The 20,072-nt window shown below is 39.1% G+C and overlaps 1 protein-coding gene across 3 annotated transcripts in view; it reads right to left on the reverse strand.

The window, feature by feature from the left end:
- The window catches only part of LOC127448068 (polypeptide N-acetylgalactosaminyltransferase 13-like), a 132,408-nt gene that overhangs the window by 12,759 nt on the left and 99,577 nt on the right, over nt 1-20,072 (reverse strand). For 2 of the 3 annotated variants that reach the window (XM_051710350.1, XM_051710348.1), the window contains 3 exons: nt 13,359-13,493; nt 6,861-6,890; nt 1,826-2,037 (listed from right to left, as the gene is read on the reverse strand). In XM_051710350.1, coding sequence (XP_051566310.1) covers nt 1,852-2,037; nt 6,861-6,890; nt 13,359-13,493 — 351 coding nt within the window. In that variant the 3' untranslated portion in view covers nt 1,826-1,851. The remainder of the gene's footprint in view (nt 1-1,825; nt 2,038-6,860; nt 6,891-13,358; nt 13,494-20,072) is intronic. The other variant, XM_051710349.1, reaches the window with a different exon arrangement.

Raw genomic sequence — 20,072 nt, forward strand, 5'->3', positions numbered from 1 at the left:
CAGCCACGAAGTGGTAGGCCACGTAAAATGACAGAGCGGGGTCAGCGGATGCTGAGGTGCATAGTGCACAGAGGTCGCCAACTTTCTGCAGAGTCAATCGCTACAGACCTCCAAAGTTCATGTGGCCTTGAGATTAGCTCAAGAACAGTGTGCAGAGAGCTTCATGGAATGGGTTTCCATGGCCGAGCAGCTGCATCCAAGCCATACATCACCAAGTGCAATGCAAAGCGTCGGATGCAGTGGTGTAAAGCACGCCGCCACTGGACTCTAGAGCAGTGGAGACGCGTTCTCTGGAGTGACGAATCACGCTTCTCCATCTGGCAATCTGATGGACGAGTCTGGGTTTGGTGGTTGCCAGGAGAACGGTACTTGTCTGACTGCATTGTGCCAACTGTGAAGTTTGGTGGAGGAGGGATTATGGTGTGGGGTTGTTTTTCAGGAGCTGGGCTTGGCCCCTTAGTTCCAGTGAAAGGAACTCTGAATGCTTCAGCATACCAAGAGATTTTGGACAATTCCATGCTCCCAACTTTGTGGGAACAGTTTGGGGATGGCCCCTTCCTGTTCCAACATGACTGTGCACCAGTGCACAAAGCAAGGTCCATAAAGACATGGATGAGCGAGTTTGGTGTGGAAGAACTTGACTGGCCTGCACAGAGTCCTGACCTCAACCCGATAGAGCACCTTTGGGATGAATTAGAGCGAAGACTGCGAGCCAGGCCTTCTCGTCCAACATCAGTGTCTGACTTCACAAATGCGCTTCTGGAAGAATGGTCAAAAATTCCCATAAACACACTCCTAAACCTTGTGGAAAGCCTTCCCAGAAGAGTTGAAGCTGATATAGCTGCAAAGGGTGGGCCAACGTCATATTAAACCCTATGGATTAAGAATGGGATGTCACTTAAGTTCATATGCGTCTAAAGGCAGATGAGTGAATACTTTTGGCAATATAGTGTATGTATTGCGATAAGTATCGAACTGTGAGGTGGTTGCAATGTTCGAATTGATGGGGTTTAGGGGGCCCTCCCTCAATATCTTTAAATACGCAATGCATGCTGAGAAACGATAGTGTTAACAGAAAAAAAAAAAAAAAAATCAACAAGACATTTGGTAATGTGTACTTATGTACTATGTCTTACTTATAGCATCTCAGCCACGGTGACCACTATTTAAATTCTAAAAATTTGTCTATTATTGAGCCTAACAGCTTACTCTTATAATTTATTATAAAATTGTAATAAATATATTGAATTATTCGGTGATTTCTTTGGTTGAGACTCACGTAGGGATTCTTGGGGAGTTGTGCCTGCATCTGACGTAATTATTTGGTTCAAACGCGGTAGACAGTCTCGTGCTTTAGCGGCTCCCAAAAAATTTTCTACCACAGTACTGTTATCTTTTTCCACACTAATGTTATTAATGCAGTAGAGTTGCTGAGTGCCAATGCAGAGACACAGTCAGACAGTTTGGAGCAGAGACAACATAGCGAGATGCAGCAGAGAATTGAGCAGAGAAAGAACACAAGGCAACAGTGAAACCATTTCAAGAGTTGGGCATCTCCACCACAAAAGCACAGCTGAATCAGGTAAAATATGTTTGTGATGTTTGTGGTCAGGTAAAATTGTGGTGCCCTGTTGTTTTGTCAGAGAAATCCAAGAGAAAGGAGATAACAGTGTGATAAATATACTATCAATCTGCGATTAAAGAGGTGACTATGATAAGACTATGGATGTGGGTGGGGGGATGGGAGGTCTATACCTCAGCAGCTAAGAGGAACTGGTCTAGTGGTTTGCTTTTCTATTGGGTATCTGACACTATCAGCACTGACCTTTCATGAATAGGAAGCTGTGGTCGTTATAGAAAGTAATCAGTTGGGCTGTAGTAGATCTTCCTAAAGACCTCAAGTCGGGTGAAGTTGCGGAGGACCCAGGCCTGGAGGGGACTATCATCACAGTACTCCACTGTTGGGCCGTACGTCCCATCCTCCAGTTGACTGATGGTCAGACATGACTGCGTGATGATGTGCAGGAAGGTGTGTTTCTGATGGTCGCCATGAAATGTGACAACAAACTAGGTATGATGATGTCGATGAGGTCTAAACATTGACCAGGACACAATCTAACATATTTGTGTATTATATAGTGACCCCAATAGGTATTTAGACTTGTATTTGGTCATTCCATAAATATAAAAGAAAGTGGCATCTCCAAACAAATGCTGCTAGAGCCTTTTTCAAAATGAACTTTTCTCAGACATTTTTGCATTGACTTTTAATTAGCTGGTGTCACAGTGATTTTACTGGGTGTATAAAGTTCAAACAGTTTTAGATGTTGTTCATTACCAGTATTGGGTGTAATCTGTATAAAAAAGTAATTAGTCACAGTCTAATTACTTTTTAAGTCAAAAAGTAGCGTAACACATTACATTTTCAATTCCTGTAATAACAGTTACTGACTTTAACCTAAAACTGCACTACCTAACATTACCTGCACTGCCTTTTGTTTAAAAATTATTAACATTTTATTATTGAAAATAATAAAGCTTGAAATCATGATCATGCCTAGAGACCGCAATAGCAAGGTGTACAGTGAAAAGGAGTTTTATTTTGGTCCGTTCTCACCCAAAACTAACTGGATTGCTTCAGAAGACATTGATTTAACCACTGGAGTCATATGGATTACTTTTATGCTGATTTACAGTATGTGCTTTTTGGAGCTTCAAAGTTTTGGTCACCATTCACTTGCATTTTATGGACCTACAGAGCTGAAATATTCTTCTAAAAATCTTTGTTTGTGTTCAGCAGAAGAAAGAAGGTCATACACATCTGTGATGGCATGAGGGTGTGTAAGTTATGAGATAATTTTCAGTTTTGGGTGAACAAACCCTTTAATGAATTACTCACAGGGCATTTTGTTTATCGATCGCAATTTGTTTAATAGGCTACATTTTCCAGTGAAATTACTGTAACATGTTTACTAATATTCATGATAATATGATAATATAAGTATTTTATAACACTGCTGTAGCTTCCAGGTTCTCTAAGTCTGTGTGTTCTGCTGTTTTCTCATTTATTTTATTCCAGTCACAGAAATGCACAAGTTGTTTCAACTTCCATTGCCCTTCTAGCAGATGGTTTGTTTAAAAGCTATCATAGGTACAAGGTACTACAAGGTAGTTCCCCATGAATGTATAGTCATCTCAAGTTGTTTATAATGTAGGCTACCAAATTCATACCACAGTAAAGTACATAATAATTTGTATAACGTGTAACTAGGGCAGCACGATTATGAAGAAAAAAAAAAATCACAATTGTTACTTATTGCCTTTAAATGTGCTGTAAGCAATTTTAAGCAGTTCTAGAGTTTCCACAAACTGAGATGTTGGATTAGCCACCCCACTACCCTTCCAAAAACCCTGCATTCTAAAGATACCAAATGAGCTTTATTGAGACCAACACCTAGCAGGAATGGTTGTCAAAAACAACAGCAGCAAAATAGCGCCCTCAACTGACAACTGTTATGAACAATATGGCATAAAAATAGCATTACGCCTCAATAATTCGCTGCAACTACAATACTATGAGAATGCGTAAAATGATTGACAGGCAGAAAGCATCATTGACCGCGACCTGCAGACACATTTTTTGTTTGTTGTTCACAGTGTCTAGAGCTGTCACAGAGACCGGTGAGGTATCTCATGACACATATTTCATTAATATCTTTCAGGGAGTATGACATTTCCATGAAAAAATCGCTTACAGCAACTAAAAGATTAAATTATCGTGACGTCACAAAGCATGCCTACTGCGTGGTTCTGTAGAGTACCAGATGTCAATGGTGGATATGAGTTGCACTCCAGTTTCTTTTAAGCATCTTTAAAGCATTAAATATTGTAATAATGTTTGTTAATATTAGGCCAAATAAAAGTTATTTTAAAGGGATATCTAAGGTACAGAAGAAATATATGTAGGTTCTTTCTGAACTATTGACAAAACTAGCTTTTACTTGTTTCAGTATGCCTGTGTGACATGTAAATACACATCCCCAGTACCGCCACTCCATATACGTATATTACACAGTCTGTGTAGGGCACCAACTCCCTAAGGGGGCACCAGAAACTCCACCGGATGTCCTTACTCGAATGTTATATGCAGGGTTGGGGAGTAACGGAATACATGTAACAGGATTACGTATTTAAAATACAAAATATAAGTAACTGTATTCCACTACAGTTACAATTTATATAATTGGTAATTAGAATACAGTTACATTCAAAAAGTATTTTGATTACTGAAGAGATTACTTTGCATTTTATTGTCATTTGTTTCATTTATTATTTAGTCCTTTCAGATGGAAAACATTTGTACATATAAATGATGCAGTCCAAAGTGCATTTGAACAGCGGTGAAACACTTTCTTATGATGTGTTACATTCATACGAGCAGACAGAGAAGTAAGTCTGAAGTAAGTTTGGAGCAGAAGAAATAGAAATAAACCTTGTGTAAATTGTCAGCTTTATGCTAAGCTAAAATGCTATTTCTAGCCATTTTACCTGCACATGTTACCAGGCACAATCATATTTTTTATCAAGAAAATTCACGTTTGATCATAATTTCTTTTTTCTAGTAAGACCTTTGATATTACGGCAAAAATCGTATTCTTGATAATAATTTTTGTATTGTTTTCCTGTAAAAATATCTAAAAATCCTTAAAACAAGATCAGTTTGATTTATCTTATTTTAGAAACAACACTGTATAATATATTTAGGTTTTTCAGAGAATGTATTTTTAACATGTGTATTTTGTCTTACTGTACTGGCAGAGTTTTTATAGTCAAAACAAGTGAAAAAATCTACCAGTGCTGAAGAAGTAATCCAAAGTATTTAGAATATGTTACTGACCTTGAGTAATCTAACGAAATACATTACAAATTACATTTTACAGCATGTATTCTGTAATCTGTAGTGGAATACATTTCAAAAGTAACCCTCCCAACCCTGGTTATACTTTATTCAAGGATCCGGTCGCAGTCGCAGAACACAGTCGATCACCTCGTGCTCACACTTTCTCACCACGCCCCGCACCTGTGCCCCTTACTAACCCCTGTAGACAAAGTCTACCCGCTGTCACAGAGACCGGTGAGAAATCTCAGGACACTTATTTCATTAATATCTTGAAGGGAGTAGGAAATTTTTTTGCATACTTTTCCATGAAAAAATTGCTTACAACATTTTTTATGAATAATGTGATTCTTTTTTCAATGACATAATCAGTGAAGTAATCTGATTACAATCTTAGATAAGTAATTATTTGTTTGTTGTGTATTATTTCTTTGAGTTATTTACCCGACACTGTTCATAAAATTAACTATGAACTTGTTCCACTAACATTTAACTACCACAGTGTAACAATAATTTTGTCTTAGTTTTGAACAAGATATATCTAATATATATAATAAAATCTAACAAACTACCTTTTTTAAAATGTTTGCTTGAAGTATTATTGTGCTATCTTTCTTTCGCGAGTTTGCAGATACATATTGTCCTGCAGCATATTAAGGTAAATGTATTTGGCGTGCTGTCCAAAGCTCGAGTGCAGGATGAATTCCCCCAGAATTCCCTCCATCAATTTGAGTGAAAAGTTTATTTGAAGAAAATGAAGTGAATTTCAAAATAATAGGACAACTAATACGAGTCATGGGGAAAGGTCAGATGTTGAAATGTAAATATAAAGTCAGGGCAGAAATGTGGGGAAATAAGTGCTGGTTTGCAGTCTGTGTTTGCTAGTGTCTCGTAATGACAGAAATAAACCATAATGGTGCTGACCTGGGTGGAGCAGTGCTACATTGATATCTCTTTGTCATCTAAATAGTGATTTAGTTGGAAACCTGCCATAAACTGAGAAAATGAAATCCTAGTAAACCCAAAGCATACATTTTTGTCAGTGTGAAAAACCTGAGAGTCATTTATACAGCTTTTTTTTTCCCCTGGTTGTCAAATATTGATTAGCTTAAGGACAAACGGGACAGAATCCCATTTTAATAATGAGAACATGAAGGATGAGAAATTATGTCAATGTCATCTTACTTTATATGTATAAACTCTCCAGGCAATGGAATAAATACAGTGTACTGCATTAAAGCTGAAGTGTGTAATTCCTTCACCACTCTGTCACATGATGGAATTTGAACAGGCCTATAAATAAATACATATAATGACTTTTAAGACTATTTGGAGGTGAAACTATTTGCTGGATTCATGTACATGTCAACATCAAAGCCAAAGTCACAGAGAGTGCAAAGATCTATTTTTAGATGGCTTCTGGTTTCTTTAGGCTCTTTGTGATTCAGAGGCCAGGTCCCACACGGCCGAAGTGTGATGTCCTCTTTCAAATCTAATGACTCATTTATTTAGATATATAAACCGACCCAGTTCGACAAAGAGGTGTATAAACTCTCTGATGAATCTGCTATGTTAACAGTAGGAGATATTGATAGCAACAAAGCTCTTTATGATAAGACCTTTTGTAAACAAATATCAGTTGTGGTGTATGTGATATATGTGTTGAGAATACTGTAATGAATCTAAGGTATTGAATATACTACATTGTAAGAAAATCAATGCACACGGAGGCTCGTGGAAATCTAAGACTGGGATGATACCTGTATAGTAAACAATACATTCCTTCTTGCCATTAATCTTAATGGCATGCACTGTCCTACAAATGTGTATCTATGTATGTGAATATATGCTGTTGTGCTTCTAAATTCACTAAAATAGCACTCAAATACAAAGGGAGTCTTCTTCACAAACACCACTACCAGAATCTTAACGAAATACAACAAAACATGTCTCAGTTTCTTACCTTAAAGTCATATTCCCACTTGCCAACATACTAAGAAATGTACAAAAAGAATAGTTCATTTATGTTTGTCTGTACTGAGACTGTTTTCAGGGCTGATAATTGGACAGACTCTCAGAGACACAGTTTTGGTCTAGGCTCAGCTCTAATGGCTTTCAATCAATATAAAGACTAGGACAAAACTGATTGTATGATTCTAAGAATAAAGCACTATTGACAGCATGAACAAGTGGTGGAAAAAAAATGGACAAGTAGCACCATCTGGTGGTTTATATAATGTCAACACAAACAAGACACAAGATTTAAAAGCGACATGAAATCAACCCTGTACATTTCCATACTGGCCCAGGCTGGATCTGGTCTAGCTTATGGACTAGTAGACCAGCTCATGGTCCAAGACCAAGGATGTCTTGCTGGTTAAGCTAGTGAAGAAGCCTGGTATACCTGCAAACCAGCACCCCATACTGGAGACCAGTATCCAAAATACACCAGCCTAAGCAGCTATGCTCGTAGTTATTAAGGGACAGCCATCTTGAGTAACCTGCAATTAGAGGAAATGACTCAAACTTAAGCCCATGTACAGTTTAAACCCGCTTTATCATTTATTTTGAAATACACAAAAGACAAAGAAATAATTTGTTTCACAATAACTGCACGTTATTGTCAATCTCATTTTTAGTTTTTGCTTTATATATACTGTATAAACCAGTGCAGGAGAGACTGTAACAAGGACAAAACATGTGGCACATCTATTTTGCCAGTATTTCACAGAGTTTAATATATATATATATATATATATATATATATATATATATATATATATATATATATGTGTGTGTGTGTGTGTGTGTGTGTGTGTGTGTGTGTGTGTGTGTGTGTGTGACGCATGTTTTGTCCTTGTTACAGTCCTTCCTACGCTGGTTTATTCTTAGGTAAATGGGAACATGATTATGTATCGAATCTTAGAACAATTAGATTTTTAGATAACATCATCTGGTGGAGACGTTACATTGATGACTTGTCCTATTTTTTTTTCAGGTTCAGAGGAAGATCTACTATCATTTCATCAATATCTAAATAGTATCAACTCAAATGTTAAACTATCCCTAGAGTACAATAAAGAAAATATAAATTTTCTGGACCTTGAAATCAGTAAAGATAAAGATGGATTTTTACATACATCAATATTTATGAAACCTACTGAAAAGTTATGGTTCTTCAAGCTAAGTTTCCATCGTTCTATACTGATACAAAACATACCTTTTGGACAATTTCAAAGACTGCATAGGATTGTGACAAAGAGAAAGATTTTGAGGATAAATCATCTCGGTTACGTACGTTACATTGGTTCCTTTAGGGGAACGAGATACTGCGTATTATCAATAGGGGGACACTGTCCAAATGTCATGTGGTCTGAAGCCCTTATACATTCACGGCAATTTATTGGCTGATGCCGCTTAAGCAATGCCCCCTAGGGAGCTACGTCACAGGCTCCACAAAGGCACTCGCATTCATGAGATCGAGTCAGATTTTCTGAAAAAGGCACAAGCCTATGCAGCTGCTAGAGAGTATGGCCAGCTATGTAGCATCTCATTCCCTTCAGGGAACCAACGTTACATACGTAACCGAGACGTTCCCTTTCGTGGAACTCGAGCTGCGTATGACCGCTATGGGAACAAAATACATTCATGCCATGGGAACAGTAACTGCGAACTATCTAAGCTTGTGTGGCAAGCATATAGTTGCGCCCAAGCAAGTTAAAGCATCTGAATTAAAGGAATTATGTATTTACTCCTATTCCAACAGAGAGAACCTGGGAAGCAGGAGTCAAACCCCTGTCCATATTATAAAATTTTACAAATGGATGCAGAGAGGACCATCCTGCCACCATACAAATGTCCTCCAAGGACAAAGCCCATGAGGAAGCCATGCTCCTCGTAGATTGGGCTCGAATACCCAAAGGCGAAGGTATACTGCACGCTTCGTAAGCACTCGAAATTGCATCAATAAGCCAATGAGACAGTCTTTGTTTGGACACCAAAACACCTCTGTTGTGGCCACCAAAGCATACAAACAACTGCTCTGACTTATGCCACTGGCTAGTAAGGTCAACATAAATTCACAGTGCCCAAACTGGGCAAAGCATATGTAACTTTCATGCTCCTCCGACTCAAATGAGGGAGGAAAGAAATCCTGAAATATAATGGTCTGCGTGTGAAATGATGTAGAAATAACCTTGGGCAAATAGCCCAAATGAGGTCTTAACACAACACTTTGAACACCCTGGTGCAAAATCCATACACAAGGGATTGACCGACAGGGCAGGCAAATCACAGACACTCTTCAAATCGCCAATGCCACTAGCAGTGCCATTTTGAGAGTCGAAAATGTATCAGTAACTGTTGTCAAGGGCTTGAACGGAGCACACGAGAGTGCCTCTAAAACAACAGATAAATCCCATAAAGGAACGTGGACGGGACGAAAAGGTCTAAGCCTGCGTACCCCACACATAAAGCGAGAAACAAGAGAATGTCTATCAATAGAAACTCCATTGATAAGTGCATGTTCATCCACAACAGTAGCATAGACTTTAAGCATTGCTGGGGCAACCCCTGCCCCAAAACGCTCCTGCAAAAATTCCAGCACTGTACTGACAGGGCAGTGAACTGAATTTCCACGCTGTACACCAAGAAGCAAAAATATGCCACTTAAACATATACAGCCTCCTCGGTGATGGAGCTCTAGCATTTAGAATGGTATCAACCACAGCGGGGGATAACCCATCATTCAAAAGAGCGCCCTGTTGAGGGCCCACACAAATAACTTCCACAAGTCTGGCCAGGGGTGCCAAATGCTGCCCCCAAGCCTGAGACAACATGTTTGCTCTGACTGGAATCTCCCAAGGCATCTTTTCCAGGAGAGTGACCAGAGTCAAAAATCATACTTGAGATGGCCAATACAGTGCCACTAACAGAAGCCGAACCCGATCCTCCCAAACCCTCTGCAGACCTGCTTGCAGCAGACTTATCGGTGGAAATGCGTAAAGTCGCGCTCTCGGCCACAGATATGCCAGTGCATTGATGCCCAGTGGTGCCTGGGGTGAGAGAGAATGTCCATTCTCTGGGCGTCAGACCCTGTCTGGACAGGAGATCCGCCCAAAATTCAACCGGCCCGGAACATGTACGGCTCATAGACATAGTACATTGTCCTGTGCCCACAGAAGAATGCGACATGCCTTGAAGCCTCAAGGGTGTCAGAGCTGCATCTATGCATTTTGTGAAAGTGCATGGTGCCAGTGCAAGTCCGAACAGAAGGACACAAAATTGGTACACTTTGCTCCAAATAGCAAATCTGTGAAATAAGCGTCCTTCAAATCTAATGTCACAAACCAGTCCCCCGGCTGTACTTGTGACATTATTTGCTTCTGGGTCAGTATTCTGTATTGACATTTCATTAGGGTAAAATTTAAACATCTCAAATCCAGAATGGTACGAAAGTCGCCGTCTTTTTTCGGGACCAGAAAATAACGGCTGTAAAAACCGCATTCTCTCTGAGAAGGGGGACTCTCTTCTATTGGCCATTTTTGTAAGAGAGAGTGAAATTCCCGAATAAAAAACAGGGCTTCTCGAACAGAGACATCAGTCGGAACAACCCCATTGAATACTGGCAGAGCCCGCTGGAATTGAATAACATAACCATGATTTATCGTTCGAAGTACCCAGTTTGAAACACCCTGCAACTGCTGCCAAGCCGCTAGACGGGCAGACAGAGAAATTAATGCATGGCTCTCGCCTGTAGAGCGACATGTAACCACTAGATGGTGCGCTTGGCTTACTTTTGATGACTGCCCCACAACCAGCAGCACAGCGGAGGGGGGTCTTTGCGCTTCTACTTCTGTGGCTGGTTGAATGGGATTTAATAATGTTTCTGCCTTTATTGTTTTCAGGCATAAATTATGAACACCCTGAAATGCATTTACAGCAGGTACACTGACAGATTAAACCTTTTTGCTGGTATTTTGAATGGGGAGGAGTGTGTGAACATTGGGGGTAATGGTTTTTTGAGAAAGCTGGCTAGCCACAACTGACCCAGCATTCTTTATGGGGGGACAACGTGTGGTGCTTACGTTCACTGTGTGTTTTGTGTACACGTTTACTTGACGAACATCGAATTCTGTTATGCGTCGAGACCCTTGGTCATGGAGACAGAGGCTGAATTTGGGAAGCATTTTTTTAATGTTCGCTCCCCAGAGCAAGCTGCGGAGGAAACTGAACCATATTCTGTTTGTCGGGCATTTGAGGCGTGTACAATGGCGAACTCATCCCGATACAAAAACGGACATGTTTATACAGTCCAATTTCATTCACTGAATGGGGGCTCACCCTTCATTACAAAGCAATCCCATTAGGCTCATGTGTAGACCTATTTTTATTGTATACTGAGTGGTATTACACGTGCCCCGAGACACTTTGTCATGGAGGCAGAGGCAAAACTCAAGCTGAAAATATTCAATGCTCAATCGCCAGCACAAATTACGGGGGAAACTGAGCTAAACTGGTGTACTGAAAAATGGGTTAGACACTAAACCGGTCCCAGCATATAATGGGGGAACAACATGTTGTACTTGAGACAAAGTGCTTCGAGCATCCGAGGCACGAAGAATGGTGAACTTGATTTGATAATGAACTCGATGGTGCGAAAGGGAGTGCCTTTATCAAGCCCGTGACATAGCTCCCTAGGGGGCGTCGCTTAAGCGCCATCAGCCAATAAATTGCCATGATTGTATAAGGGCTTCAGACCACGTGACTCTCGGATGGTGTCCCCATAGTGAGCATACGCAGCTCGAGTTCTATGAAAGGGAACTAAGGACTTAGAAAAACACTTTTTAAACAGAGGGTTTAAGTTCAAAACTATCCAAAAAGCTAAAACAATGTGAAAAATATGACAAGGACAGATTTTTTAAAAAGGAAAAGGAGATCTGAAACATCAAATAAAGTTTATTTTGTTACATAATATAGCACGATTGCTGAAAAAGTAAACTGGATTATCCTAAAAAATTCCCAGATCTTCCAATGATAAGTTTTAAGAAAAGCACTACCTTAGGTGACAGATTATCTACCACCCACTCGTGAATATCACTGGTTAGGGGATAAACCTATGGGTTGTTTTAAATGTCATCATTGCAATCACTGCGATAATGTAGTTCAAGGAAAAAAAAAACATTTCTAGATGGAAAAAAAAAATAAGATTTATTCTATCAAACACTTTATTAACTGTAAAACTATTCATGTTGTCTACTGATTGGAATGTCCACAATGTAAGGTTTTCAATATTTTTAGAACAAAAAGACGATTGCAAGATCATCTGGCTGAACATAAATATGCCATTAGGAGGGGTAATGAAGAGCAGGGGTGGACTTTTCCCGGTGGGCCGGCCGTGAAATGTGGCAGAATGGGACAGAACGGGAGGCGATAAGCTGAAACAGACCGCTGCGTTATGCCGAACGGGCCATGACTGGCTGAAGAGGGCCACAAAATGGCACCGCGATATGAATTAAGCCATGTGATAATTAAGTGGTTATCCAGATTTTTGTTTTTGTTTTTTTGAGCCACGTTTTTTCCTTTAAACATCACATTACCCACTAAGAATATGCATGTGAAAACACTGGAGACAGAAACATTTAATACAGGCGAATCGTGGAACACTTCCGTGTTCAGGAAAAAGGTGGATAGGGCCTAAAAATAAGGCTCCAAAGAGATGCTCAGCTAAAGAAAATAGCATGACAAAGAGATTGCAGACTTTCTGAAGATAAAATTTATGAACATGTTAGAGGTATCATGGTAATATTAGAGAAATATCCACACCGAGCAATTATACTTGGTTATTGTTGAATGGATGTTGAAAAACGTCAAATATCTGTAACTACTAACTACTAACTGTAATCCATATTGAATCAATTTTAAGCAGTTATTTATTTAATTACATGTATTTTTTAATTACATTTTTGATTGATTAATCAAAAATGAATCACAGTTGAAGTGTTTATTTAATTAAATGTGAATCATTTACATAAAGCGTAGTGGGCTTATTTGGAACACACATGGGCTTAAATGGTTCCTTTTTAAGCCCATTCTGGACTTTTGAAGTTTTCAATAAAAAAAAATAACTTAATTTTGTCAGTCAATGTTAAGATGAGAGATTAATCTTCTATAATACCCACTTTACTGGAAGGCAATTTAGATAAGTATGAGAAAACAGGCAAAACTTGGGTGGGCTTAACTGAGTCACTTCCCCCAAGTGTCTTGATCAGGTGATAGCTTATAACTCATTACTTACGGGGCTTGAACCAGCAACCTTCTATTTACTAGTCCCAAACTTCAGTTGTACTACACAGCTGCACAACTGCATGTATGTTTAATGTGAACATGACTTCACATGGTTCATGTTCTGTCTAATGTTCAATTTAGATTCAGTGTGTGAGAATATGCAGGCAAACTGTACCTCTGCATCATATTCAAACATCTGGTTCCCCTTCATGTGGTGGCACTTCAGCATGACAACAGGTCCATTAAGCCGTGACACATCCAGACACAGATCATCTGTACGTATCTCTTTATCAGCTGTGTATGAGAACACCTGCAGGACAGGAAGATCAGCTGAGAATTAATTATGAAATTGGGAAATTGAGAAAGATCATCAACATTCATTCCATTATCATTTCATCATTGACATATAATTTATTTAACCCTCAGAGACCCGACGTAGCAGAATCGCAACTTTTGTTTAAATCAACTAAATAAAATATAATATTACTTAAATATTGGTAAACACTTTTCATAACAACAGCTGACACTCAACAACAGTTTTGGTGGGGGAAAAAAAAATTGCACATTAACTGTCATAGAAAAAGTCACACAAAAAGGTCACAGCTGGCTGACACAATTGTTAACACTTTGAACAAATTTAGCAGTTTATTCAAAAGTATTTGATCTGAAATATTTTTTTTTATTCACAACATGTTCTATATTCACACAGTCAGAGGTGGGTAGAGTAGCCAAAAACTGTACTCAAGTAAAAGTACAATTACTAAAAAAAAATAAAAAAATAAAAATAATTTTTTTTTTTTTTTTTTACTCAAGTAGAAGTAAAAGTACTAACATAAATAATTACTTGAGTAAGAGTAAGAAAGTATCCAATTAAAAGAGTACTCAATTAGTGAGTAACTCGTTACTTTCACAAATGACATAACTGATGTTAACTCCCCTATATTCGATTACATAATACACATTTAACATGTATTACAGAATTATTATTATTATTAATGGGACTTCTGTCATCATTCACCATCATGTTGTTCCAAACCCTTATGACTTTCTTTCTTCCATGCAACACAATTTTTTTCTCTCCATATTTTGAAAGTGAATGGTGACAAGACTGTCAGTCCCCAAAATTCTGTCTAACATATTTTGTGTTCCACATAATACAAAGGGTCACACTGGTTTGGAATAACATGAGGGTAGGGAAATGATGACAGAATATTAAATTATGGCTGAGCTATCACTTTAAAGGGACACAAATTAAGATTTTTAGAAGAATATTTTAGCTCTGTAGGCCAAAATTGTGATGCTTCAAAAGCACATAAAGGCAGCATAAAAGTAATCCATAAGACTTCAGTAATTAAATCCATATCTTCAGATGTGATATGATAGGTGTGGCTGAGAAACAGATCAATATTTGCCATTTTTTGCTAGACATTCTTCTCCCTGCCCAGCAGGGGGGTGATATGCAGAGAAGAATGTGAATCACAAAAAACACAAGAAGAAGAAGAATGTGAAGGTGATGTGTTTCTCTGTTTCTCATCCACATCTATCACATCACTTCTGAAGATACTGATTTAACCACTTATGGATTACTTTTATGCTGACTTCTGTGGTTTTGTTTAGCTTTAAAATGTTGCCACCCATTCATTTGCATTGTATGGACCTACAGAGCTGAGAAATTCTTCTATAAATCTTCATTTGAGTTCAGCAGATGAAAGAAAGTCATACACATCTGGGATGGCATGAGGGTGATTAAATAATGAGAATTTAAATTTTTGGGTGAACTATCCCTTTAAGGGCTCTTGTCAGATATGGATGAATTTGTCAATAAGAAGAGAGGTTTGGAAACATTTCTAGTAATTATTACAGTGAAAACGTGAAAATGTCCCACAAGGACATTATATATAATGCTGAAATATAAACCAAAGCAAGATCATGCTATATTAATGTCTACTTTCACTATTTCATAGCTTTTAAAGTCCTGCGTGGATTCTTAATTCAGTGTAGTTACAGTTTTCAGTGTCGAAAGAATTTAGATCATTAGTTCTGTACAGCAGTACCGCTGCTCTCTAAATGCAGAGTACTCAGCCTGCGTAGGGCATAAACCCCGGTCGTGGAACACTCGCTGTGTCTGAAACCACCCCCATACACTATATACAGTAGTGCATTTTGGGTGTCCGCATTTTGTAGGAGTGTAGGACTGAATTCTGAGTAAGCCACTCATTCCCTACATTTGTTCACTCTTTCTTAACCACAATGCACTCTAATTTAATGTGTACATTTGATGTGCACTCGACAACAGTTAATTGCCCACAATCCACCATGGGGAAGACGTTCGAGCTGGGAGTTTACTGCTTCATTCACTCCTGCAATGTTTTATTTCATGCTGAATGTATTAAATTACTTTTTGACATCATTACTTGATTAACATAATAACATATAGAGAGACAAAACATACAGATGCATTTTAAAATGTACTCTTTATTTGATCAAATGTGATTACTCTTTATATTAACACACAGTATATATTAAAAATGACAAACAGAATGAAGATTTATTGTATTAATATATTATTTAATAAGAATAACAAGTAAGGCCCAAGTATAATAAAAGTTCATATATGACGTTGTTCCTGTGACAGCCTGAGCTCCGGCACTCGGTGTATACGTCAGAGTCCGAATTCACTCATTTAGTTCACTCACTGCTGAGATCTAGTGCACTCAATGCCATTCATTATATAGGAATTAGTGAATGAGTGAACAATTTCGGACACAGCCACTCTCTTCGCCATATGATCGCCTCGCGCCCGCACATCTTTCATGCGCGTGCCTCAAGCCCCTAGCTGTGCACGTGCAGAAATTCTGTCTAATCACGCGAACAGTAGAGCAAAAGGCATTTACAGTTAACTTGGATGTTTACATGAATTTATACAGTTAATCTGCCCAAAGTAGCTAGAATAGTTTCCAGTAAATGCGTAAATTCTGCTCATGACATGCGGGAAGCGGGACAAAGCGCACTGATATATTGCTGCACTGATTTAAAAATGAACACTTAAAAATTGATGTCATAAGAGCCCAGTTACATTATCACCCTGAAAATGACCATCTCATTACACAGAAAAGCCCGCGTTAGGATTAGAGCCAAAACCTACCTCAGCGTGCTGCCTTAAATTGAAGCTGTGATTTTAATCTTGAAATATCAGCTTGTCTTGGTGTTAAATGAAGGCACTGCATGACGAAACTATTATTTTTTTTCACTGTGCGGAGTGAAGAAAGCGTTTCATTTTGAAGAGTTTGATGCTGCAGCATTGATGACTTGAGTGACAGTCCGTGACAGCAGCGCGTGCAGCTGAGTGAACGTCCACTCTCGTAAAAGTCCCATTCAATAATTTCTCAATAAATTACACATTAATTAAAATTAAACCCAGTAATGTAACGACAGGAACGCTGCCCATTGTATAGAAGTAAAAGTAAATAAAATTCAATAGAAATTGACTTGAGTGAGAGTAAAAAGTACCCACTTTTAAACCTACTCTAAAAGTTTTTTTTTTTTTTTTTTTTTTAAAGTTACTCAAGTTAATGTAATGGAGTAAATGTAATGCATTACTACCCACCTCTGCACACAGTGGAGCCAATTCAGAAGATATACTGTAACTATAACTATTAACTATTCCAAATGATTTTCAGCGAGTTTTGTGTGTGTGTGTGTGTGTGTGTGTGTGTGTGTGTGGGCAGGTTTGGGTGGGATACAAGGACATTTTTTTAGGTTACAAACTGTTAATTACAAGGCTATTATGCTATAAATGTGGTTTATGGGGACATTTCTAGTGTCCCCATAATTCAAATCGCTTAGAAAAAAACATACTAAACAATGTTTTTTTTTGAAAATGTACAAATGCAGAAAGTTTTAAGGGTAGGGATAGGGTTAGGGGTGTGGGGCTTTACCGGTTGTTTAGATCAGTGTTACTATCAGAAATAATTAATAATTATATCAATTATATCAAATAATCAATAGAACCGATGAGAAATAATATATTAGCTTTTTTAAATCCTTTAAATCAACAATTATCAAAGATAATCGTTAATTGTTAACATCGATGAAACATTAATTAAAATTAACACTAGCTTATTGATCATTCAATTCAATCAAAGATAATTATCAATTATCATTGACGGGGCACCACCCTGAAATCAGGGACTAAAAACCGAATAGTAAAACAGTCTCCATATTAGATTGTTTTCTTAGGAAAATCGGCATCAGAAGAATATCGATTTTCGGGAAAAAAACAATGAATGAAGGTTTGAATCCGAGCACTGACATCCCATCAGCATGACACAGGCATATGCAAAACAAACCAAAACACTTCTCTTTGTAATATAAACAAAGTTTATTTATGCAGTAATATCAATTAATAATTAATACAATGCAGTCAATAAACGTCCGACTTACAACTACAAACTAAACAGTGATATGATTAGATATGGAAATCAAAATAATCCTATAAAACATAAGGTGTGTGTGTGTGACAGTGTGTGTGTGTGTGTGTGTGATTAGTAAGAGAGAGAGAGAGAGAGAGAGAGAGAGAGATGTTTAAGTGACAGCCCTAAAGCTGATTTCACGATAGTGGGAGAGAAAGCAGCTGTGTTCATCACTCAGAGATGCGGTTTTACGAGCGGGGCTCGTAAAAGTCCTGTGTTATTTGACACTAATGGATGAACTCAGTTTCTGTCTCACCCGCGATGGCGAAATTGCACAATCCAATTTGGTTGGACCACAATACAGCAAAACAAATTTGTGATAATTAATACCCTGAGTATTAATAATGAGCGGACATGGCGATCCGTAAACTGTACAAGCAAAAACCTTGAAACACAAGAATAACACACTATAATATTCTATCTCTGCCCAGACGTAACCTCTTACTTGAATCGCATGAGGACACAGGTAGAATGTGTTTTCCTCCGTCCTTTAACTTTGACCTGGTTCCTTGAGGCTCGGGTGATGACAGGAGGCCGTTTCCTCGCTCTGTCGGCGGGCAGTACGGCTGTTGATTGTCGGCGGGCGGTACGGCTGTTGATTCTCGGCGGGCTGGCGGAGAACTCAGAAATGTCTACTTGATTGAAGATGGAAGAGAAATCTTTAATCTCTTCACTTCTGTAGGCAAACGGATGAAGATGCGAATTGCTCGGCGGTCTCCTTCGGATCCGTTAGAGTGTTTGGTTGAACACAGAGTAATCTCAACTCGTCCAGTGAGATAGAGATTGTATGGCTACAGTTTCAAGTCAGACATTACTTCCTTGTGCCACGAGGTTGCACGTGAGAGCAGCGTTGAACTGCGTCCACACACTGCAAGCAAAGTCGCTGGAAGCGAATTCTGGACGCATTTCAGAATTATTTCAACTCCTGATGATGTCATGTTTGAGGGACATTCTGTTGTGTGCCTCATCCAATAGAAGTTGAGAGCTTGATCCTTTAGTGAGCAAGGCTTCATGGATCTGTAGTCTGTTTTGGACTCCCTTTATTTGATTTTGGCACGATTTTTATCAGTAAAATTTATGACTTAGAAGGTGGGGGCTTGAGTTATGTTTTTACGACTGTGTAAGGCCTGCCTTTGTCTTCTATCTGAATACATGAGGCCCAACAGGGGATAGAATCTATAGTTCATACAGTATAAAAATCATTATGTCTATGGAGAGTCCTCATAAGGACAGCTGCACCAACATGTGTGTGTGTGTGTGTGTGTGTGTGTGTGTGTGTGTGTGTGAATGTGTGTGTGTATGTGTGCTGTTCTGTCATTAAATTCATTAAATATACTTTTTTTACTAATTTAATACTCCATGGCTCCTGTCGGTCTCAAGAGACTATACTGTAGTTCTGCACCATGAGATTCTTGAGTGCAGCATCTTCTGTGGCAGTAAATTCCTACTCGGGAGTGGCAGACTCTACCGCAATGACCGCATCTCAAGGCTGTGTCAGATGGAGTGATCGTCATGTTCTTCTGGAGTTGACACCTTTCTTCTTCTGCCTGTCTCAACTTGGTTTCACCCCTGTGGAGGGCTCTGGCTAGTTCCTGCCTTCACAGGTCTCTGTCGCTGGCTAGCTCCACCCACCTATCAGCATTCAGGCCAAGCATTTTAAAATCACACTTGCACATGTCTCTGAAGCGGAGGTGAGGTTGTCCTGTTGCACGCTTCCCTGTGGCTAGCTCCCCGTACAGCAGGTCTTTTGGGATCCTTCGGTCCTGCATGTGATGCACATGGGCTAGCCAGTGGAGTCGACGCTGCTGGAGAATTACTTTGAGGCTGGTGCATTTTGTGCAGGCAAGGACCTCATTGTTTGTTATTCAACTGGTCCACTTGATGTTGAGTATGCGGTGCAGGCAACGCATGTGAAGTGCAGTAATCCTCTTCTCCTGTCTTGCATAGGGCATCTGGGACTCACTGCAGTATAACATGCTGTTGAGGACACAGGCTCTGTGGACTGCCACCTTGGTGTAAACAGTCAGCTAGTTATTTTCCAATACCTGCTTTGACAGCCTAGACATTGTTGTTGATGCCCTGTCAATGCGCCTGTTTATCTCTGTGTCCAAGATCAGATCATACATAACAGTTGAGCCAAGGTAAGTTAATTTGTGAACCACCTCCAGTTCATGGTTGTTGATGTTGATTGATGGGGGAATCCTCCACACCTTGTCCCATCTGCTGTGTTTTTGGATAGGTTGAAGGTCGATGAAGGCAATGTACAGTGGCTGCCTCTGCTGTCTGCATTTCTCCTGAAGCTGTCGAAGGGATAAAATCATATCTATTGTAGAGTGTTCTGGCCTAAACCCGTGCTGTGATTCAGGGTAGACTCTGTCAGCTAGCTTTTGTAGTCTATTCAGTATTATCCTAGCAAA

The sequence above is a fragment of the Myxocyprinus asiaticus genome, chromosome 11, assembly GCF_019703515.2.
Source record: "Myxocyprinus asiaticus isolate MX2 ecotype Aquarium Trade chromosome 11, UBuf_Myxa_2, whole genome shotgun sequence".
Taxonomy (NCBI): domain Eukaryota; kingdom Metazoa; phylum Chordata; class Actinopteri; order Cypriniformes; family Catostomidae; genus Myxocyprinus; species Myxocyprinus asiaticus.